The following is a 25,986-nucleotide window of genomic DNA, read 5'->3' as shown; positions in this document are numbered from 1 at the left end:
TTTTCGTTTCATTCAACGCAATAATGACATCATAATGAAAAATATTAAAACGGTACCAGAGTAATGTAAAAAATATGTCGTAATTAGAGCCGAGCGTGCCTCCGGTATGCAATGAAAATGCACTTACTGGGCAGAGACCGAGGTATTCCAGTATAAGGACCTCCGATAAATTGCATTTATATTGTTAAGATATTTTAATCAGTGATTCAAGACCTCCTTTCAATTCTGAATGTAATTAAGTAATTTAGTCATAACTTTTATCTTCTTCATAATGCATTATATTATACAAACATGAATCAAAAACAACAAATATATGTAACATTTTTATTTTCATTGTAGTTCTTTTAAACGAGTAAAGATTGCGAGTCAAAATTTTATTAATTCGGTATTAACCAACCTCTTAGACCATGAAAACTTTTTGAAAAGCATCCTTCGTAGTTCCTGTTGTTGTGTGAAACATATGTGTATAAAATATAAATACGTATACATATTTTGTAGCAGTTATTAATTCTTAATTTACGGCCATTTTTCAATATCCAAACCATACGCAATGAGAAATGTAATGTGTTCGATTGTAGCAGAAACGTATGAAGTTTAAAATTTAATAAAAAGTTTTGATTCGCAGCACCGGCGGTCTCGGCCACAAATTACCAGCGCGTAGCGACACGAGTTTATATAACGAACGGTCGCTGTCGAAAGCTTCGTTACAGTTGCGACAACTTTACTCAGATAAAGAACAATATATTCATTATGAAAATAAAATTGAATTCTCCAAATTGACATGCTTGCAGATAATATTACCTGCTTATTATTTAACGAAAAATATGGATATTATTTCATTTATTTTTGGAAAATATACAATTACATTTAAACTTTAAAGTAGTAAATAATCTAAATAAACAAAGGTCAATTATAAGTTTCAATTTCAAATGAATAAGGTAGAGCAAAATTAATGAGATTATAACAAAAATAAATCTTAGTTAAATTGTCATTCTTTGAATCCATAACTTGTAAGTACTCATGACTAACAGAAATATTTTTAAGCTATTTTATTTTTGTTTGATTTTTTTTTAGAATGCTTATATTAGAATCTTCACTTACCTTTGAAACACTTTTCAGGTAAATACGATTAATCTGAAACAGAAATATATAAATCAATACTAATGTTTGTGTGTCCATTCGTACCGGCGGCAGCTGTGAGTGAAGCGGGCCGCTGTTATTATTACTCGCTTCCCGCCGTCACCAACACGACAGATGGCGCTTCGATTAGAGCACCAAATATTAATGATATAATATCTATAGACCGTAGATTAGTTAAATTAAAAATTATTATGCGCGTTGTGAAGAGATTACATTTGACGGATAAATAAAATAAGTAAGAAGTAAGTTGCAAGTTTAAAATCAATTAGGGCCTGTTTGACAAGTTTCAAGTAAATTTATTTGACAGTTATTGTATTAAGAAGCTAATGTAGATAGCACACATTTTATTAACATATATTTGGGAGCATAGATGAAGTGTGACTTTTGTATTTGGTCGGCTTATACATTTATGTGACTCAGAAGTTGTGAAACAGACCCTAATTCTCTTTTAAGTAACATCTTCCAAATTCTTTGTCACGGGTAACAAGAAGACATAGAGCCTTAGAAATAAAAACGCATACCTTATTTCCAACATTGTTAAACTTAACCTTTCACCCAAATCAATCAAACATGACCGATACCGAAAACCCAAACAAATATCAATCTTTAATCCGTTTTTGCAACTCCGCGTCAAAGTTTGTTAAGCCAAACAAAGCGTCTGTCTTGTGAAGTTGTACAGGGGCTAAAAGAGGCGGGGGACAGCAGGGGGCAGGACGAATGCACGGGGGGTGCTAATGGGATTAAGCCTTGCACCCCGAACCTGAGGATCGCTGACGAACGATGACAGGGAGAATTCTTTACGCAATTTGTTTTCATAGATTCCCCGCAAGTGATACGTAAGGAAGGATAAGTGATGTCAATTTAAGTTTTCTGCAAAGAAAGTCAGAACAGACATTTGTGTGGGTCTATCTCTTTTAAATTTACGTCTGATTTTGTACATTTTTGTAGTTACGACATTGATAACCATCAGGAAAACCTAGTTGTAAGTTTACTGAGTGAGGTGGAACAAAACGATATAAATATTTATGTTTGAGGCAGTGTTCAATATAGCGTATAAGTATCATATAGCTAATCTAAAGTTAAAAATTTCAATATATTAAACTAATATTTGTAATATAAATAATATTTATATTGCATTTTAGATAAATTTAATCGTACATGTTATACATACCTAGATACTGTAAAATGCCAATAAAGCATTAATATTTATATACCAAATAAAATTTAAATAGAAAGTTAATAAAATAAATCGAAATGCATTCTTTGATTCTATACGCATTCTAAAAAGGGGAAAGCTAACATTTCTATTCGAAATAAAATATTTTTTAAACGATCCGCGCCAACCAACAGTCCATAACCGATTTGACCTTTGAAACTTTATACCAACATTCATTCAATTCCAACATTCGAGCCGAATAACGTGAATTGCTCGCATTCACACCTATAAAGAGCTCTTTCTAACTGATTTCCTATCTATTTCAAAGAAACGAGCAAGCGTGAACCAGTTTTTACGCACCTGTTTGAAAACTAGTAATTAAGGCGCAGGGTACAATGAGACGGTAAAAAGAAGATTTCCATCATAACTGTTGCTTAGTCATTCATGAGCCGAGTTTACATTGATACACAGTTGGAACAAATATTTGTCTACATTACAAACATTTGTTTCCAAACTATAGTGGTACTGGAATTGGCTATAAACGCAGGTTATACGCGTATCGGAAGCGTGGCACGTGCGAATCTAAATCAGCGAATTCCTTTGCTAATGTTCTCGTGGTGGTATTGTGTGTACGATTTTAGGCTTTATGGGCAATAAAAAGCTAGGACACACGTTGGAGTATATTTCTCGTGATATATATTAACTGAAATTAAATAACTTTAGGTAATATAATAATAATAATACCAGCCCTGTATTATATACTTGCCCACTGCTGAGCACAGGCCTCCTCTACTACTGAGAGGGATTAGGCCTTAGTCCACCACGCTGGCCTAGTGCGGATTGGTAGACTTCACACACCTTCGAAATTCCTATAGAGAACTTCTCGGATGTGCAGGTTTCCTCACGATGTTTTCCTTCACCGTTAAAGCGAACGATAAATTCACAAAGAATACACACATGATTTTTAGAAAAGTCAGAGGTGTGTGCCCTTGGGATTTGAACCTGCGGACATTCGTCTCGGCAGTCCGTTCCACACCCAACTAGGCTATCGCCGCTATACTTTAGGTAATATTAGAAAATTATTAAGTATATCTTTAACTGCATGAACTTTTTATAGCATCTTTTGGTATTAGCATCCCGTACATATCATACGGCCATATTAATTGATGCAACTCAGCTTCGCTCTGAAGTACGACATCAGCTAAGACGCTGTCAAATTAAAATCGGCATCTTAAGTTCGTTGGTATTTAATAAACAGATATCAACATCTGAAATGATATCTTAAGTCACAGCCTATGATGGAATTTGACAAATGAGTTTTGTTTATTAAACAATGCCGTCTTAGCTGAGAACAAGCTCTTAAACGACAACTTAAGTTTTGTGTATTTAAATAGTTCTATACATTAACAGTGTTACTTAAAAGCTTGTTTTAACGTTAAGAGTTACTTAAGAATTGCTTAAATTGCTGTCAAAACATCAGTGGTTTCCTAGTTTAAACCTTATTAAGACGTAAGATCGCGCGTTTTGACTTACAGCTGATCAAATAAATTCGTGTTTTAACTAAGAATAACTTTGCGAAATTTTATAAGTAAGCCTGTAAATGTATACTTAAGATCCCGTTCGAAGGTAAGATTGAGTTATTAATACGGCCCCTAGCCAAGTTCGTTGCATAGATTTGTAAGACACGGTAGCCAGCGTAATTACTGAGCATTATGAGACTTAGCATCCAATGTCTCAGGTGGCAAGCGCACCGCTGTGCAGTATTTTATAATTTAAATTTGTGGACGATGTTGCTACTATTTATTCGCAGACTGATAGTAATATCAGGCGAACGTATTGTTCATAATTTAGTCCCGTTAATTATTTATTCATAAAAAAGAATATATTAGATATTTTAAACTATTGACTATACTGAATTTGATAGTACAATGCGGCCCGATAATAATGTGTTGATGGTTAGACAGGTCGCGAGGTGCTTGTGTCGGTCGACGGCCACCAAGATGATAACGATTTGTGTCACTGAATGTACTTAACACTGGAAGATTTTAAACTACGGACTCCTCAAAACGAACCACAACATTTACGTGACCTACCGCCATTTTCAATGAACGATCCTAATCACTTTTTTGGATCTATCTCAAAAATGGACCAATCAGAACAAAAGTTTTTTTTGACATGCTTACAAGTTTATTTGGATTGATTGGTTCATCTAAAATAGTGTAATGGATTTTTTATTGGAAATGTCTGTTAATGTTGTCATCTGTGGCGCTTAGCACGGGTACAATATTTTATAATTACAAGTAATACATTTCGCTAAGATCACATAATGAGATCAGTAACCGAACTTCGGCGATGTCCGCACGTGAGTCATTCCGCTCACAGCGATGTACTCGTAAAAACGTACAAAAACTCATCGAAAAGTTCACTGAAACATCCAACTTGTAAAGAGTTTCCGCTGGCGACGGAGTTATGAGACAAGTTTAGAGTTAAGTGCGGCTGGAAAACAAATATATTGCGAGGGAGCTCCCGAAGGCACCTGCACTAATTAGGGTAATATTGACGGTAATATATTATCTGGTTGCAAAATGTATACTATTTGTATAGTAATTTTTTAGGTATGATTTTTCAACCAACATAACATTACCTCATTATACATAAAAAGTCAAATCGTGTGCAGGCCTTTGCTGCTTTACTAGACCTGAATGCTTTACTTCTAAAATCTCTCGAAAATGTATGTGAATCTACAATAACATTTATGCTAAAACGAAACATACTTAAACCTTGTGGAATTCAAAACCAAGCATAAACAAATGGTTTATAATAATAGGGTCAGTTAAATCCATATTTTATGGAATGGTATTGTCTATTATAATTTTGAAACGGATGGACAAATTGGTCAGCGGTAAACCACAAACGTCCATACAATTTACAGCTCCAAATATGATTATATTGATATAATCCTAATACTGGAAATGTGAAATGTATGTTTAGATAGACCGTTGAATACTTCGGAGTGAAAGTACAGATAGACTACAATATAGATTATTGTAGTTACTTTTAATAATGAAAAAGTATACTGTGGAAAATTTATTCAAAGTTGAGATTTTCACAAATAAGAATGTAGTTTATTTATAATATAAATATACATAACCAGGTATTTCTCGCATATCTGCCCGCGCAAAGAGCTTTTCATGCTACAAAAGTACCCAAAACAACGGCACTAGCGCCATCTATTTCAAAATCAGATTTAAATAATTCATTATTTTTAACGGGAGTCTCTAAGCGGGATAAAAAGTAGACTATTTATATTTTAAGTTGATCCTCGACATGGTCTACTATTGTGTCAAATTTCATCCAAATCCTTTGAGTTATTTCTGCATTTACTCTTTACAAACATCCAAACGTTTTGTGATATTAGTCAGTAGAAATACAATACTATAATAAGTAGTAAGAAAGTTAAGTTAAGAAACTTAAGTTCATAAACAAGAACAGACAGACAGACAGTCGGGCTCCTTATAATAACCAAATAATGTGTCGGTAAAAGATACCATCTTTTTAATTTATCGTTAGTTTTAAATTTATTAATACCATCTTTTAAATTTATTGTAAAGATACCGGCCTTGCCTAGTTTGGGAACCCCTGGTAATTTGCGCTGTTGTTTATAATTTCCTGTAATTTTGTTTATTTTTGTAGATTTTAAGCTCTTATGTACATCTGATTTGTAATAAACTATTTGAATTTGAATGTTTTCTCTATTGATATAAGTTGGTAGATGGAACATAGATAATTATTTAATAAATCCTATCTTGTACCGACACGACAGATCATAAACAACTCATTTTATGCCTGAGGCTTAATCACTGGTAACTCTTCGGATCCTGCGTCGTGTCATTATATTTTACATAATTCTTACGAGCACGTTATCACCTATACAAGTTTCTGCCATAAGTGAATTGTATACTGTTTATTATATTACGTGTTTTATGACTTGTTAAAATATGTAGAAACGATGTAGCTATTTAATTTGGCTTTAGCACTCCTATCATAAAAGGTATTGACATCTTTACATGTTTTAAAATTGTAATAGGTCGATGGTACATTATTGATATTGACGAAATACTAATATGGAGGGTTTTTATTACACACAAGTTAAGACAATTTTTTAGAATTTTTGTATGTCTGTATGTATATACACGAATCACGTAAAAATACTACATGGAATTGAATGCAGTTTCCTTCGATGTATTGTAAGAAGTATAACTTAAAATATAGGCAAAACTTAACCCTAGAAAATATAAATTAGGACTTTTATCTCGGAACAAATTTTACACGCGAGCGGAGCCACTATCAAAAGCTAATAATACATAGTAAGTATTTTTTGTATTATCAAAATGTATGAAATTGTACTTTCTTTATCAACCCGAAATAAGGTATTTTTTCCTGTTGCTTCTCTCTTATCAGAAGTTAAAGTAAGACAAAAATTTCTTTGAATGTATACTTGGTATAAATGTTTACAAATCTTATCATAACTAATGCAATATCAACTCCATTTAAAGCAATAGTTCGACTCGATTGTCCTTAACTTGCAAGTCAACAGAAACTAAAGCGGTTCAAATAACATAAGTGCAGAAGCCTTTCCGCTTCATATAACATGTGTTTAAACAACTCAGCGGAAAGCGCTTTGCATCACAAAAAGCGCTTGTAATACGCGTGCACGGCGGGCTGCACTTAGGGGGCTAAAACACCCTAACAAAAGATGGTTGGCAACGTATTTGTATCGATTCGCGTTAAGCCGGGTTAAAACATTCTCTAATAAGTAAACACGGACAGACCGCATGGACGAGTGCTAACGTTTACGGATTTTGCGTGGTTTTGTTGCACGCTAGAATGGCAGCTATCTGGTCGTTTAATTAAACGCCGTTTAAACCGCCCTGGGACCTTATTCTCTATCCCGCACGTTATTTTAAAAGTGTGTAACAAGCACGGAACACAACGCATCATGTTTAGGACTATAGAAATTTAGCTTACAGAATACCATTCCACGCACATTTCTCGAAGATAACATGACACGGCCGCGTTACGCGTTCACACTATCATACAGAATAAGGGCCCTGTTTGGTACAAACGTACACGTCTATCTCGATTTATATTTGGAATATTATTTACGTTTTATAAGGAGTAAGGTTTTAATTAAATTTAAAATTTAATAAAACTTTTCTATGTTTTTGAATGCATTTACGTGACTATGATCTAAAGTGCGACCTAGGAAATTTCAAAATTGTAACAGTTTGAACAAATATTGAAGTAAAAATAATATGAGTGGTGTTTATTAGAGTAGAAGACAAAAGAAAAGTTTTCAGAATTATCGTCTAGACAGACATTTAATGTAGCTTTAACTGATTTAGTATAACTGGAAATCTAACTTAAAATATAGACCTCATTTTATCATATTAAATATAATTGCATATCAAGTTCAAGTATTCCTACTTACATTATAAAGCCTTTATAATAAAATGTAATAAATCCTTTATAATAACAAAACTTATGTACTGATAAACGAGCAAATCATTCCAACTTACCAAACAATAGTCTGCAACAATTAACACATTGTCGTTACAACACAGTTGACTTGAAACAAAACGCATCCGCGAGCCGCTTTTCAATGGCAACTGAGAGCAATCATTCAATTGCCAAGGCCGTACTGTAGCTAATGACCGTGGGTGGTCACGGCCATCACTATATAAAGCTATTTGACAAAATTACTGTATGTAGTGCAGAAATGGCGTTCCTGGCGGCTACAGTGTTTGTTTGTTTGGTCGCGTGGGGCGGCGCCGCGCCGAGCGACCCCAAGGATCGTGAGTTCTGTTTACTTATTGATAGAGCTATTATTTTTGTATTGAAAAGTGTTAGGGCGGATTTTGTTAAAACTTGGGCTAATGATATGGGATTGCGGCGTGTTTATATAACAATATATTCAATAAAGTTTAATATTTACCACGAAGAAAAAACAGATATAAGAAATTGGTAATGATATGGGATTTCGGCATCTCATTTAAGACTATATTCACTTTTATTGTTTAAGATAAAAAGAAAACAGATACAAGAAGTTCGATTAGTGGTTCTACTATTCCCATTCTTAGCAATGTTTTATAGTGTTAATCGATTTACAAAAATGCTGAAATTATTTCTATTAAAGCAGGACTTTGTAATTTTCTGACATACATTTTCAACTCACAGTTTACTCAACACAGTCATGTCATTTCACGTCAGATTAAAACGAAACAAACATAGAAATGGAATTTTCTATTTATATCATCAGCGTTTGTTTGCGAAGTTAATTTACGTGAATATTATTCATATGATATGAATGCTTACGTCATCTGAATACAAATCGTGATCAAATTATAAACTAACATACTTTTAAACACAATAGAGTCTTTCGGAATCCGTTCCCAGTTCATTCATATCAAAATGCGATGCTTGTTATGTGGTTTTATGCCTTGACAAATAAAATACGAAACATTAAAATACTACTTATGTACAAGTACTTAAGTACTTTAACAGTTAGTTACCATGGCTCTTTTAAGGCACGTTTGTATTTTTACAATAGTTGTGGCTTTTAATTTACCTGAAAAATCTTGTATAACATAAATCCCCTGTCCAAAAAAGGCTTATCAGTACCTTAAAAGCTGTTACATTTTCATTACGTAAGAAACTAGTCAGACGTTTTTAAATTCCAAGTCATGCTATGTTAGTCCAACGTATTGTTATTCAACGCGTGAAACCCTTGGTGTTTCGCGGTCGCCTGATTGGTTTGTGCCCTCTTCCCCGTGGACACGGGACGGACAGCTCACCGCCAAATTGCACCACCTAATCTACTGTGTAGGATGTATAGCTATTATTCAATAAGCTCAATATGTATTTACGTTGTTTATTTGATTATTGCGTACCTCCTGTTGTATGAGAATATGATAATAGTTTGTAAGTAGAATAAGGAAAATTGCGGCTGTCTTTTAAATAATGGCATAATTGGACTTGGTGGACTTATGATGATGAATATAACCTGCATTTGACGTATGTTCACCGTTTGTTAGAATTGTGATGGTAAGCTAAAATATGTAATAAGAATTATTTTGTACTAAACATTTTTTAAAAACGATCTTATAAATATTCCTTTAAACTGCGTACAAACCGCTTTACACCCTCGCGTGATTGTAAACTTCATTCAAAGCACTTATCGCATTTCGTATCGTTCGTTTACAATTTGAAACAGCAGTAATAATTCCAGACGTCTGTATGAGTCAGAGGTAGTACGGCATGGTTTGAAAAGGACTTAGTGCCATGGATCGATGCTCAGGCGCCGTAGTTTCTATAAATAAATCGGTATTCACGTAAAATGGATGGGCCTTTCGTAAAACTTTGCCGGAGTTTTCTACCGGAATTGTAAATGCTTTGCCAAAATAGAATGAGGTTTCGATTCGAGAGGGATCTTTTATAATACATGAATTGAACCTTGCGCCTTTATTAATTGTATATTTGATTGCTAGTGTAGGGATTTGAATTAATTTCGCCTTACTTACACGTGTTATAGATTGCTTCCTTGATGATCTAAGCCAGTGCACCTACGATTGTATTTGCGACACAGTTTCGCTCCACGCTTTGTTTTCAATACTTTGTATTGTTTGTTCAATGCAAAGGTTATCTACCGGATGGACGGACAAATTATACGAATTGATGTCCTAGAAAATTGCTATATACATGTTGTACAACATATAAATAAATAGTGACGAAGTTAAGTAATATGTATCTTTATTATAGTATAATATTACAATGTACACCTAGCAGTTGGACAGAGACGTCATTAAGCAATTTTTTTATATTTTGAATGCCACGCGATTAAAGTTTGCTTTTTGAAAACTTTTACCCTGCTATGGTAATAGATTACAATTCTTGTCCTTGAACAATATTAATAGTACCATACAACACAACTACTACCAACTAGATATAACTATCAAGTTATTATCAATAATTGTACACCGTAGCGTAATGCAATAAAAAAGTGATCAGTTTACGCCTCCAATACTCGTTTACTGATTGCCAGCTGGGCTGTAAATCCTAGGATACATCTGGTCCTATCCTGGGGCTAGCAGTGCCGGTTCGTAATAAGGAACGCACACGACGCTAATGTGAAATAAATAACCGGGAACTCCATTCGCCATAATCGTAAATGAAATCACACATTGGCGGTTCGCTTAGATTAGCACATGCAAATCTATTGTGAAGCGACGTAACAATTTGGCTGCTCTATGTGACGAACGTAAATAGATATAGCATATAATATATATTCATCTATTTCGGCAAGCAGCATTAAGCATGAATTTTGTGGTTGTATATTTGAGGCGGTATAATTGCTGGGCTTTATGAATATGTTTATATCGAGAATAATTCATGTAGCGCTTTATGATAAATTCTAGGTCATGATGCCAGTGTTTTAAATAGTCACTCTTACCATCAAGCGAATGTCGTGTTTAACATGAGTTTCATAAAGATTAGGGCAAATGTAGATTTTCCTGTAAATAACGATTTTTGTTAAAAGTCCTGAGATTAGACAGCCATTACTCTCTTGTAAGCGATGCTAAGCGTTCCCGTCCAAGTGTAGACCCCTAATGTGCGATGATCCTAAACTAAACTTTGAAATGAAGAAATGGAACAAAAATACAAGAATTCTACTTAATGGAGTTTTTGTTTCAGGAAATAATAAGAAATTCTTTAGAAACCGCATTGCGGGTGCCCGTGTATTAATGGATACGTCATTTTAAAATACTCATTCTCTTTCTATATTTTTTTTTATCTCTTTGTGCTGTTTAAAATAATACAAAGTTAAACATGTTTACGATTGAAACCAACATTCAATATAAGAAAAAAAAAACATGACGTTATTAATGCACTGTCCCGAGAAACACCGGCCGGTAAAAATAAAATAAATACTAATGTACTACAGTCTCATTGACCGAGACACTTAATAAAACCATCACACAGTCATATCAATGAGAGTTAATTTAATATATTCATGGCTTTCTCGAACTGACACTAATGTTGAGACAAGTACACTGTTTAAATCGGGTCCATTTTTTCCACTCAGAAGCCATTCCAATCTATCTTCGGGAACGTCCGAACCAGTTCGTACAATGATGGCAACATAATTGATTCCGCTGCAGCATTTAATTTTTTACCTTGCCACCTCGGACTTGCGCTTCTTTTTGGTTGCATGTCCGGCGCACGCATACCTTAATAATTATTACAAAATAAAAGATAATTTACAGCTCCACATAATAACACATTGACTGATGTGCAGTCGGTACGGATAAACGTTGATACGTATCGGGTTTATGCTGTTCTTTTATCTTGAATAAATAAACGAGTTTGGATGTGTCACATTCTTTTTTGTTTAGATTAAAAGGCTGATATAGCTTTACGTTTAGTTTCCTTAATCTGAAGTCAATTTAATATGCTGTATCATTTAATTTTATGGATTGGTTTTATTTTTATGTTTATTTTTATCTAAAGAAATTACACGAATATGCAGGTATTTCAATAATTTAATTTTGATGGCTTCACAGTGAAAAACGTTTTTTATTCTAATTGTCAGAACTCATTGGAAAGTGTAACGGTGTGTGTCTTTTTTGCCTGACACAGGTCCAATTGCGGATTTAAACTAAGTTTTCTCTAGAAAATGTGAGTGCTCTAAAATGTGGAATTGCCGTATACATAGTTGTGAACGATCGTTAAAAATACCTTTGTCGCCTTGTAGAATGCCTTAGCAGTAATCAGGGAGATTCTAGGTGCACCGTTGGGCGCCCCGCTGTTTTATTATACCAACTAACAACTGTTTATGTCCAGCTTTTGGTCGTTTGTTTCCAACAGCGAGAAATATTGCTTATTGCGTGAATGGTAAGTTTTGAAATCGTTTTTTATCGTTTATGATAAATTCCAAGTTATATTTACGATTTCTACCGCTAGCATATATTTTGATGTGAGGGCCTAATGCTTAGCTCACACGCACCACTATCAAAGATCTGACTGTGAACACACAAACCACAACAACCACTATTTTATAAAATGTTATGTGTGAACTAAACCTTAATGTGTATTTTGAGGGTATATAAACTAATGACCACTGCTTTAAATAAAGATATAGGCTTATCATATCGTCAAATCATTACCATAGATATCGAAACGATAATTTCTACAGTTAAAAGCATTCTCTACTTCACTGCCTACCGAATATATACGAGGTTTAAAACAAAACGTTTTCCAAACATTTAATTTTATTTATAGTACATTTATATCTTAACGATATTCTACAGACTTAATTTGTGTAGATACCAATGGTAATTAACTTTGGATTGGGTGTTATACAAAAAATATTTTACCTGGCCGTTAAAATTAATCGCTTCGGGTATTCAGTGGTTTAAAAAAACTACTTCTAGCTGCCCTTACGTCATTATCTTTGGTTATGAGAATTTGGAGGCGTCCCTTCGTATTTAATGCCTGCGGGTATGTGGAAATTAGTGGTATTAAGATGAAGGTAGGGTTTTTTTACCTTTATATTGATGTGCGATTAATATTAGACAATCTTGAAAGGATTCCTCAAAATTGCCACGAATAAAAAATTCCCTCTCAATGTAACTACTGAATCGAAAGGGCAACACACATACTATCGAGGATGGTATATACATATGATGATATGATAATACTACATAGTACACATACAGTTTTGTCACTATGAATATTTTCATAAATTTACACACTTATATATTTTACGCACACTAGTCTGTCAAATAAAACAGTTTTATAAGTATTCGATCTTATACTATGACCGAAGGGGAAGACTATAGACGTCGCGTTTTTATGTTCTTATTTTATGAATGTGGACTAAATTAGAGGGTACCAAACTAGGTGAGCAGATTTTTAGACACTTTGTATTAATGGATATCCTTTTTTTATATCCGTTCGGATAGCGACCAAGGTGTTAGCCCGTCATAGCGGCTCACGTAAATGTGTCGCGTTCTGGGATCAGCCTTGTATCCGATTCCAATAGGCCGACATAATGATGTCGACTGTCGAGGGATAAACATCTCTCGTCAGTCGACCTTCTATTGGACCCCACTCCACTTACCATCAAGTGTAGTTGGCTCAATTTGCCATGCCCGTATGAAAAAAAGTGAACAACTAGTAAGCACTAACCCCCTTATTCATAAACGTTTTTTATCTAAGGACGGAGTAAAGCTGTGATAACAAGCTTGTTTCTCAGTGCCCAACGGCACTATTCAATATTAGCCAATCACAACGGCCCTACGTCTACGCACTGCGAAGACTGCCATGCCGTCAGCACTAAGAAACAGACTTGTTATCACAGCCTTACTCGGACATTAGATAAAAAACGTCTATGAATAAGGGGGTAAGTCTCTATATTTAATAATCAACAAAAATAAAGTAGATTGTTTAAGTAATATTTATAATGGAATATTAAAGCTGTGTTTTAGTAAACCTCCAACTCTCAAATTAGCACAAAGAATGTTATTTGCAAGACCATTTAAACGTAATATAAACAAAAACGCTTTGTAACTTTTTAGATAGAATGAGTTCTTTGTTCTCAAATAGAAACCTTGTATAGTTACCCACTTTAACTCTATATAATAGAGTTCAGATTCGCACGCAGCGCCTTCATTCAACGGCCCACTATAAAGTTTAGTGAGTGAGCCAAACTCAGACATAAATTATGTAACATCGACTTTCCCAGGAGTTTATTGACATTATCAAGTTCAGGGTCTGATATCGTACATAATTGTGTTCCGGAACTACCAAAACTTTATCAAACTTGTTATGAAGCCTACTTGGCATACTTGTATGACGTCACCGCACACTGCGATGCGTAAAGTACAAAATAATTGGATGTCTGAGATAATTTGAAAAGTACAGAGGGCCTGTAGACATTGATTGGCATTTCATTATACAGAGTATGGGTATATTCTCTTAAATTACAGAATATTTCGTAAAAATATTAGGTTTGAAAGGATAAAATCAATTGACTTCGTCCAGAACTTCTATTATGACTAAAATAACTATTTATTTAGTACTAACTTTGATGATAGTTTTGTATGCAATATGGGGCAGCAAATTTTGGCCACGTGTGTTCCGCCTATAATGTAATAGGCGGTGCGTTTATCGCTAAGCCAAATTCCAGACTCCAAGTTGACACTGAGCAGAAAAACGTAATATCAGTTTGCCCGATCCGGGACTCAAACCCGCCATATAAGAGCGTATTCATTCCGCGTACGCAACTACTACGCCACCAAGGCAGTCATAAACAAATTAATGAACAATTAAACTTAATCTCAAACTATATAACCTTTAGCCATATGACCTCATGCTGACATTTCACGCAATGTATAAATTATTTTAATGTTTACAGACGTCAGGTCATTCTCAATTCATAAAGACCCTTTGCGGTATCAGACAGTGTTAATTAGAAATGCTAGACATCTTTTAGGGTCTGTGCCATATCAAAGACTGTCCGAGGAGGCCGAAATTAACAAGATTCTCTCCCGTGCCAGCGTAATTACCTCACGGACCGGGTTGAGTACATTATTTGGCAGCATCCTGTTATTTACGAATACTATACGTGAACTGGTAGGAAGTTGAGATTTTCTAGATTCGACCTTTATTAATGTGGCCTAACTTTGGAATGAACTCTTTGCATCGGTGTTCCCCGAGTTTGTCCTTTAAACGAAGTTTAAAGAGTGCTCACCTCCTGGTAGGAAATGGCTTGGCTGTGCCTCTGGCATTGCAAAGTCCATGGGGGGTGAATGCTGCTTATCATCAGGCGGACCGCTTCCTCGCTTGCCCACTAAGGCAATAATTAAAACAAAGGAAAAGTCACTGAAGTAGTACACTTGTTTATCGAATTATTTTTTGATGTTTTAAGAGAGACCAGTACATCGATATGTCCATGTTCAATTCCATTCGAATAGCAATATTCAGCTTTGGTCGTTTGATCTAGGAACCTAAACTAGATCTCACCGTTTTTGTATCCTAAGTATACTTAATACTATAAAAAATATACTATAAAATATATATAAAAAGGTATTTCGAAAGAATTAGCACTTTCTATCTCACCATCTTGAAGTTAGCTATTAAGTTACAGAAAAAGAAACTTGACTCTTCAGTAATCACCTCAATTTTATCAAGATTATAATGTGAATTTATTTGAAATTCTTAGAAACAAAAATTCAAAAGGTAGCGAAACCGATCTCTATCTGTTAAATGAGCATACAAGCATTGCGAAAGACAGTGATAAATGAGGTTCGAATGGAACAAATTGAATCGTTGGGCTTTAAAGATCACGAATCATTCAAGAAATTAAAATGTACTTAGCAATGATTGAACTTAGCATTTCATAATAAACATGTTTTCGAAAATCTCTGTTTTGTCAGATTTTTTATGTGAAATAATTTCAGAGTTAGAGTCAAAGCACTATGTTTATGAATTTTTATGAATATTTTACTATCACATATTTTTTTAAGGGAAAATGTGTGATTCCGTTACGTTTAGGCAGACGGCTCCACAAAATGATCACTGCGTAAAAAATCTCATAAAAACCAATAGATTCAAATGAAGGCAACATATTGGATTCTTTAACCAACGAACATCATCAGTTGGTTTCATGCCATAAGCCTAACTGTACTTAACATAGCCTGAGGCTATTAACAACTGACCTAATATCTCGCGAACAATTCGCAAAATTGTGAAAGTAGGATTTAATTATTAAAGCCACATTCATACAATTGTAGCAGAGGTAGTGACAAAGGACTAAAGCCGAACTAATTACGTATTCACGCTAGAATACCTAACTCATTTTATTGTTTTGACCCCAGCTCTGGGAATGAAGCACGGACTTTAGCTATAAACAAGTTGCATTTGCGAAATGCGCAGATTTCTAGATTAATTGAGTTTAAAAGTTTCATACAATGGCACTGTGGCTATCTACGTTACAAATGCCTGTTTCAGGCCATTTGTAAATGTACTGAATTTTAAACAAGCAAATATATATGTAATTATTTACTGAAGAATTGGCGTAATTTTTTAAGATTTACAAATTTATGGAACAATCCTTTATAAAACTAATATTTGCAGTATCATGTCAAGTAAATAAATGTGGCATAAGAGAGTAGTACAAAGATATAAGAGCCTATTATGTTAATTGGTTAATGATGTACAATTATGATATAACAGAGTTGCTAGCCTGCCAACCACAACCGCCCAGGAGATTTGCCACGTCGCGTAGGTGTGAACTGGCATTTAATATTAATACTATACAATTGCATATAGACCCCTACACGTTGGATGATTGTGGTGGAAAATGAACATGGACTACGTTAATAAAAAGGACTCGGAGTAGATAATTCAATGGGAGTTGAGAAGACGCAAGGTAGTAAGAATTTGTGGTTATGTGATTGTAACATAAGTGGCGATAATTTGGTTCAAAACCTAAGGGCACGCACCTCAGACTTTCCTAAAGTTATGTGAGTAGCTTTGTGAATTATAGCTTGTTTTAACGGTGAAGGATAAACAATGTGAGAAAACCTGCATACTCGAGTAGTCTGTATAACAAGTTTGAGTGTATGTGAAGTCCAAAAATCCGCACTAGACTAACGTGGTACATTAAGGTCTAATCCCTCTTAGTAGTAGACGACCGTGGTCAGCAATGGGACAGTATATACAGGCCTGATATTATATTATAATTTAAAAGCTATAAATATAATATTGGCGTCGTTGTTTAGTGAATAGTGGAACAGTTGGCACAAGAAAAAGAAAACACCTTTTCTGGCTAGAAAATTCAGTAACAATGACAAACTTAAAACAAAATAAAAAGGATTTTTTTCGCTACCTGCAAAAGCGGATCGTTAGCGCTTGGTAAATAGATGTAAAATTCAGTACGCAAAACCTCGCAGCTATCAAATGAATATGTTAATATCGGAACAAGAGATTCGGGGCATCGTGCCGAAACAAGACCGAGTACACCTGAACCCGGTTTTTGATGTAAGTTTTTCTGTTCGTGAATAGTTTGAATAGAATGTTACATAAATATGATGGATTGTATGAAAAAGATTTTAATAACGATGGAACATATTTTCTGAGCACTGTTTTGTAACCAGCGATGGCATTACTAGAAAGCAAGTTTACATAAAATTTAATAACAAATAACCTATGTGAATAGCAATGAGTAATTATTAGCTGTCAGTACAATACAATAGAATTTCCCACTTGTAGAAATGATTACTAATAGATCTAGGTAAATAATGTCGAATCTAGATCAGTAACCTAACCATCCATCATACACGCTCGAACAATCCGATTAACGCCAACTCATCCGTCTCAACAGAAAGATCTAGACCCTTTGTTTGATAAAGCATCTGGGCTAAGTCTAAAACGATCGACCCTCACACGCCGATGGATTTAATTCAGCTATAAATTTTACAAATTTTAATCCCTTTATCGCCCGGGAGCATTCTCTTTGTCGGACGTTGGGTTCAAACGGGAATAGGCAGGGATTAGGCAGTGAAAGGGCCTAATGTGCTAGGGATTTAACCGTTCCTATGCTTTTGGGCACTCGTTCCTGGTGTAAATGCTCTGACGCTTCATTGAATGTGCGATTAGATTTGTTTGCATAGTACACAATAGCATTGGGGTAATATTGAATCTGAGGTACAAAAATGTATTTGCTATTTAACACGTGTGAAGCAAAATATTCGTCTTTCAACATTTAAAAAATAAAGTAAAGCTGAAACAGCTACATTAACATTGTATAGGTATTGGAAGATTGAATAATAACGGCTTATGATTTCCTTTTATTTTAAATAGTCGGAAAATGAAATATCAGTAATATCTATGTACGATTTTAACAATATTGCAATCGCCGTAGTTATCGATACGTTACATATTTCGGACCATACACCATACGGTACGGACATAAGTATTCATTAACTGACAATGATTCAAATTCACGTCTTTTACAATACAAATGATTACCAAACACTGCCATAGTAGACGTTAAAACCGATAACTACACAGTTTATATTGTACTTAGCTTAACAATTGTTCGTTCTGACTACCAAGGCCAGTGGCTTAATGCGGCCAGTTCATCGCAGTCGCAAAAGTGAAAATTAAGTTTGCAACTAGTTCGTATAAAATTAAGTCACGATTTTGCCGTACGTTGCCGCAATCTTCAAATTTTCTACTACGCTGCACTGTTTTGGTGGTTCAACAATGTCTTTGTTGTTGTAATAGAACATTATATTTGCCATAAAAATATCTTACGAAGGATTTTTTATATTATAGATCAGTGGCGAAGGGCGAAGTTTTCCGAAAGGTAACTCCGCGTAACATACAGGGCCCTTATTCTGTATGATAGTGTAAACGCGTAACGCGACCGTGTCATGTTATCTTCGAGAAATGTGCGTGGAGTAGTATTCTGTAAGCCAAATTACTATAGTCCTAAACATGATGCGTTGTGTTACGTGCTTGTTACGCACTGTTAAAGTAACGTGCGGGATAGAGAATAAGGCCCCAGGTTGTAATATGCATAAATACTGTCTGAAAATCGCTATAATGATTTTACATAAATTACAAAAGGGAACCAGGCAGGAATATGGTTATATGGACCCTTTGCCACTGTTATAGATAGGTTTTTAAACTAATTAACCACTGAGCCATTGCTTCTGAAGTAATTACTCATTTTGCAGAACCGAATTTTCAATCAATGCATCTGTTTTATTTTATGTATTTTGCAAATTACTCACCGTTATATCTTACTATATACCCAATTATATTGTGTTATTAAGTATTGAAGTATGTTTATATTCCATTATTTACACAAAAGGTATAACGGCAGATTTTGTTACAGACTTCGCAAAATAAAAATTTAAATTTCGAATGAAAAAGATCGGTCGAATGCGAATCGCGATGAACAGTCGTACAAACCAACATCCAGTGTGTACATTTGATAAAATATGAACGGCTCGGGAGTATTTTTTAGGTTATGTAGATGGCATTTGATGAAGTAGATAAACTGGTTAGGCATTATTTTCTTTATGTGAGAGCATTCAATGCTTGTATACGTAAGTAAAAGGATACAGGTAAAATATTATAAAATGGCTTTGTACAAATGTAGTAAAGCTACACTGTATTCAGTTTTGATTATTACTGCATGATCATTACTTAATGGTATGGTAGCAACTATACAAGAAGTTAACGTGAAATGTTTTTTGTGGGGGATTTTACCTTCCCTAATGACTCCTTTTCTGAATGGGTGGGTAGTATAAATTGTTGACCAAAAGGTGATCCACTACTTCATACAGAATATTTACCCAGAATCAAAATTTACTAGTGCATACTTTAATGAGGGTGCGTTTATAATGGTATTACTTCCGACATAAAAGAATGTATGGAAACACGTAACTTGAAGGTGTGCTTCCAAAACCATTTTACACGACAGACGCGTTACACGCAATTATCTCATCGGAAAAGTAATAAAAGTAGTGATATATTAAAATCGTCACGCACACACGCACATGATCATAAAGTTTCATATTTACGATTATTGTCGGTACGTTGCGTTGATTCTGACTCAAATGCAAATTCATGAAATCTGTTTGCACCGTTGTTTTGGGATTATATGGTCAATTCTGTTAGTTTAATGCGATTCTCTGAGTTAGTTGCTTAATCAGTAAGTGGATTTCAGAGAAATGTTGACTGGCTTTAAAACTATATAATAAACTAAACTTTACATCAGGTACCGTGTAGTTATTTCTCCGTACAACACACATAAAGAACTATATCCGTATATTATTTAAGAGCCTAGCTATTTTTAATAATATTCTGGCATGGCAAAGTGAAGCCAATGCACCTGATAAGCGCGATGCTGTCCGAATAAAGTATCAAATGGCAATAGATGGCTATCTCATGCTATTCGACACAATCATGCCGGTCTACTAAAATGCTTCTTCACGCTACGGCGGAGACCCAGGATTATAGGGAGGAGGAAACCCCAGACAAACTATTGCGAAGCCTGATGGTGCGGAGAAGAAAAAAGTGAGCGAATCTATGACTTCGGGCCATGATGGTTTTAACCATAAAGCTGTGGCTTCCCATGCCAGCATGCATGGTTCTGCTGAGGAAAGGAAAGGAGAAGATCAGATTTCTGTCAAATATGTTTTTACTATTACATGAATTGATTGGCTCAAGCATGACGGTCGTGGTACCACGCGATTTTACACAACTGCTTTAGTTTGGTTCGGTCAGTATAAATGCCAAGGGCTGTACAATTCGCAAACATTCCAAATTTACCATTCCTTTACTTAAAGGTTACTAATGCAATTAGGATTTCTTTTAAATGGCAATGATACCTGCCTATATTCTAATAGGCCCTCAGGTGGCCCACATTCCCATTTTACTTACAATAAATTGTGACGAATCCTAATCTATATATCGCACTTTTAATAATATAATGGCCTATTTCAAAATTGTTAATTTGTGCCAGTCGTCGGAAAACAATTTTTTGTTTGTTACCTTTTTTTTAAGTTGCTATAAAATTGAGCTTATTAAAGATAGGTAAATAATGAAATCTATAGCATAAAAAAAAATGGGAAATATCTAAAGGATTGCAAACAGAAATTAGTTGTTTGACGACTCCCATAAATTGTCAATTTTGGAATGGGTCATTATTTTCTTAAGAGTGCGATATATGAAAAAATGTGCTGACTCACTGCTAGCCTGATTCAGCCTGACTCATCAACCCTTATCCCAAATCCTTGTATATAGAAAGGCGAAATTTCGTACATAGGTTCTCTATATTACATATGTAACTACACAAACAATAAAGGATATTGCGAAATTGAACTCTATGCGAGTAAAGAGGTTCAAAATATGAGCTTTCACGCGGGCGGAGCTGCGAGCAAAAGCTACCTACACATATGTATAACATGTAACACAGGAACTCTTAAATAGAAGATATTTCTCAAGAACCAGTTTTACTAGGAATGTGTTATAAATTAGCAGACGGTTATAAAGCTGCTTTTTATAATTCAACCTCGATGTTATGTCACTTTATAAAGATATCGACGTAAAAAAATATCAGTAGCCTACGATTTCTTGAATCACGGGTCAAAAACCTTAGCTACTAACTTTTATAATCAAATCATAAATATTCCTACAGCAAAGCCCTCTGATCCAGACATAACATCCATTTATAAAATTGTCTACAAATATAACTCCCGGTACACGCCAATAGAAACATTTGCGTGATCAAAATGTACGATCCCTTAGGTAAAGGTTTTAATTTTAAAATCCATTTAGAAACGTTAGACCCCGAGTCAGGGGAGGCTCCATAAAATATACGAATGAATATTTAATTCCAAAACTTAGGTAGTTTGTATCAATAAGAGGTTTTATTGCTGTTTAACTGAACGAATTAGAGATCAAACACTAAAACATTTTATTCAAATTAGATTTGTTTATAGAACGTTTTAGAAGCGAATGAGACATTGCGTGAAATTTTAAAATTGTTCAACACTTCGAATAGCTCAATCTGGTAATTCGTGAACTAAAAAAATTAAGAAAATTATTACCAAGTAATTTCTTTAGTTTTCAAACATTTGAATTCCTATAGGACTATGCGATACGTTATAATTTAAAAACAACAACTCATATCGAGCATTGTTTGTGTTTGTCTCCAAACCTCTATTATCCGAGGCCGCTGCTCCGGGTCGGTTTCCAATAAAACGTAATGGCTTACGACCTATACTCACAACAAATCAAAAAATCTTTTATATAAAAGAATAAAACTGTGAAATAGATTTTATAAATAAATAACGGTGGTATGCCATCGATAAAAATCAAACACCATTTGATATTGATGTTGATGAAAATTTAATAAAAAATGTTGGCAATATCAGATCGCGACAGCAATAAGCATTAATTACATTTCCCCGCCGTTTCAACGACGTAATCCGGCCCTCTGTCACCTACGGGAAGATTATATTTCTCAGATTAATGGCCACATTCACGCCACGGTTTTTTGGTAAATTGCTCTGGATTGTAAGCTTTTGTTCACGTGAATTACAGGTATAGTGTTGTTTTGGAACATATGGTATTTATATTAAAAAACCAATTTACGCTAGACTGGAAGAAGAATAATAAAAGGATGTACCGCGAATTTTCGAACCCGCGCACTCTTCTTTGAGCAGTTACACATTGGTAAATGTTTCTGGGTCTTTATTCTCTATGCCACACGTTACTAGGACAGTAACAAGCACATAACGCACCGCGTTGCGTTTAAGATAATAGAAATTGGCATATAGAATACCATTCCACGCTAATTTCCCGAAGATTTAGTTACTTAATTTCTCAGCCGTGTTAACAGTTTATACTGTCACAGAGAATAAGGCCGCTGAATGGGATTAAAACACGTGACTTGTAATGGGGCAGTGTAGTTTAAAAATTGTATTATTTTGTCCATAGCTGTATTCTGTTATGTGTCTTTATTAATAAATAGATGCGATATATTTGTTCCTTATTTTGTATAAAATACAATAAGTAATTAAATGATTAAGCTTCAACACACAACAATGCAGTTCACCTACAGTCGTTAAAAACACACCGATGCGAATGTAGGACACTCATCAATCGTGGAACAAAAGAACGAAATCGATGCCTCTTTATATCTCATGTCACGGAATATTCTGGATAAAAGCTTGGTTTGGTATTTAATGGAAGGAAAATATGTGAACCAGAAGAGTTAGAGTTAAGGTCATTGTGGTTTCACGTAAGCAATTTATTTTTTCGGTATATTTTTTCCGTTATTTTTTTTAAATCGGAAAGAAACTTAAATATTAATAATTTATTTAAAAACGAACATTTAAGTTTTAGGTTATTGAAATGTTATTTTTGCTAACCAGTGGATGATTTTGCAAACGCTTTTGTTCTACGGTACTTTGGTTCCATTTTTAATGCTGTAGTTAACAATTATTGCTGTACAAACTGCGAATGTAATGCAAATAGTACTACGATCTGCGAGAGTTTCCACATATTTTACATTAAAAACATCACATAAAGAATAATTTTATTTATGAGGAAATGCAAGTCGGACGGAGATTGGTTCGTTATGTGGTTGAACAAGATAGTCGCGTTAATTGGCACCAAGATCTGTATCTAGCGGACATGTTTTTGCATAGAGATGGTTCTTTATTCCGTTAGCACCTGAGCTGCAAAGCCATTGATATTGTAGCTTCAATAACAAGCATACATCTTTAACGTTATGAATTTATGTAAGAAAAAAAAAATAAAACAATGACACTGTTATGATAAAGCCATCCTGTTATCTAATTATGGCATTTTATTGAAACGTGACATAGGTTTAGCCGTGATTAATCGACATTATTAGGTATATGCCACTGTGGTAATTATACTGCTAGCATAAGTAAAACTTTTATCATGCGAGATCATAAAAAGTTTGCCACAAAAAACATTTCTACGAATGTTTATTATTATTGAATATTGAATTTGAAATCACTTATTTTGCAACCCGTAGGTGCTTAGGTCTTATTTATATCGCTCAATTACACACATTTATTCGTAAATAGTTCAAATATCAATGTTTTTACAAAAACAGAGTAATTTTTATATGTAGAGGCGGTAGAGACAAAACATACCCGTCGTTAGATCTTTTTTCTGAATGACAAAACATTTGGTCATCATTTGTAATAGATCCATAGTACTGATAATTCAGATATAAAAATTAAATTACATTCTTTTAAAATTTCGCGCTGAGCACTTAGTAATATAAATCTATACACATTATTTAGTTTATTTTTTAAATGGCCGAGATGATTTTGAGAATTGACTATATATCCGTGGTATTCATAGACAAAGAAATCAATCGGAATAAGGTTCCAATAGTAAATAGTACAGACCTCGGGTTGTGAAAATAGATATCTTTCATTCCCAAATCTCGCCTCCCTAAGGAATACCGGCCGATTTCAACTAGGCTAGCCGGCCAAATATAAAAGTCAAGTAGTTGCTATTCTTAAATGTTGCTTGGTAGAATAAATTTTCAAATATCTTAACGGTATTAATGAACTGTTTTTTTAATTATAATTGATATTGAAACTATAAAACCGATAGAGATAAACCCGGTAGAGATGCGCTGCTAATTTTGCAAAAGATATTGGCACTCATGATAAAATCTGAATTAATTGGGGCCGGTCAATTCTTTATCAATTATCTTGGTTTAAAATCCGCTTAGCATATCGAAAATAGAGACCTGTTTTTATAAATTTCATCATATCAGGACATACAACGAACACAGAAACTACTTTTTTCAAACCGCGTTATTCCATAACAACCGTCTCCAAACAAACTACATTAAAACATGCCCACTGCATACTTTTTATCACTTTCATAACTGTACCAACTCACGAATTTTAGCACCTCCCGAGCCCTATAACGGTAACATGTGAAAAGCGACTTACACATTTAAACTGTTCATAATAAATATTCTCATCCAATATTCATGGAAAGAAAAGCTACGAAACGGGATAATTATTTTGGCAGTACAAGTTCCATTAAACTGCTCCCGGCGCTGGAGACGCAATAAAATCGGACGCTTGTTGACAAATGTGTTATCCACATTGTTCGCTTTTTATTAATATCTGCTACATTTTCGACTTGGTTGACTTCGTGTTGCATATATGCTTTTGATAAAGAATTAAGAACTAAAATTTGTTAGTTTAGTAAGCACTAATTGGAAAATAGTACTGTATAACTAAAGCTTCCTTAACATTTCATACAAAACAGTTTTACTTTTAACACCGAAAGAAATTTGGTTAAATAAACAGATATACTCTGTATAAAAGCATGAAATTAAATTTGCATATGGAAATTATCTTAAAAATGCAACTACAAGACTTATTTCATTGTTAACTCCTGTTTTAAATTCCATTGTTTTAAAAACAATTAGTGTTTTCTATTTTTTAAAGAGTATAAAAGCGGAATAATGTAAAACTTTTCGTTAAAATACCGTAAAGTTTTTATTTTCATCGCGTAAACTCATACGAAAAGTACCGGCTTTTAGAATTTAACGCGTTTAAAGTCAACCAAAATCAGCTTACCGAAGTTAGTTGGCGAATAAAAACAGAACAAGGATCGAGTTCGTGCCTTTTCGCCGTAATATATTATTATTAGCTAGGAGTATGGCTAGTTTGGTATGAAAATTTAACGTAGGTACAACCTACAGCTATAATTTTCGAGTGAATCGTAAAGCGACGCTTTGCCGCGCCGCGCCGCCCGCCATGTTGAAAACATGGTGTGTTTTGGCGGGAGATTACAGCCAATTTAGCATTTTTAAATGCAAATGTATGGCTGTTAGTATTTAAATTAAATGACAAAATTTGTTGTAGATGCTGTTAAATTCGTTTTTGACCACTAACTAGACTTTAATGATACCCACGAGATATTAATTAATTATAAGCCAAGACATACTACAAAGCTACAGACGTAGTCCTATGTATTAAGACTTCACTGATAGTTAATAGAGCGATATGTAACTAATCATAATTATAAACATGAATTAA

General features: G+C 34.3%; 2 protein-coding genes across 2 annotated transcripts in view; one reads left to right on the top strand and one right to left on the bottom strand.

Moving 5' to 3' along the window:
* The window catches only part of LOC115454134 (protocadherin-like wing polarity protein stan), a 180,594-nt gene that overhangs the window by 134,429 nt on the left and 20,179 nt on the right, over window positions 1-25,986 (bottom strand). Inside the window, exon 2 of the mRNA XM_037443532.1 lies at window positions 1,102-1,134. The gene's annotated coding sequence lies outside the window, so the exon portion shown is untranslated. The remainder of the gene's footprint in view (window positions 1-1,101; window positions 1,135-25,986) is intronic.
* LOC115454952 (calcyphosin-like protein) overlaps window positions 8,064-25,986 on the top strand; it is a 63,825-nt gene continuing 45,902 nt past the window's right edge. Inside the window, exon 1 of the mRNA XM_037443534.1 lies at window positions 8,064-8,151. Coding sequence (XP_037299431.1) covers window positions 8,076-8,151 — 76 coding nt within the window. The 5' untranslated portion in view covers window positions 8,064-8,075. The remainder of the gene's footprint in view (window positions 8,152-25,986) is intronic.

This window comes from Manduca sexta, chromosome 26 (assembly GCF_014839805.1).
Source record: "Manduca sexta isolate Smith_Timp_Sample1 chromosome 26, JHU_Msex_v1.0, whole genome shotgun sequence".
NCBI classification, from domain to species: domain Eukaryota; kingdom Metazoa; phylum Arthropoda; class Insecta; order Lepidoptera; family Sphingidae; genus Manduca; species Manduca sexta.
The sequence above is the reverse complement of the archived record's forward strand: the minus strand, read 5'-3'. Positions and strand labels throughout refer to the sequence as shown.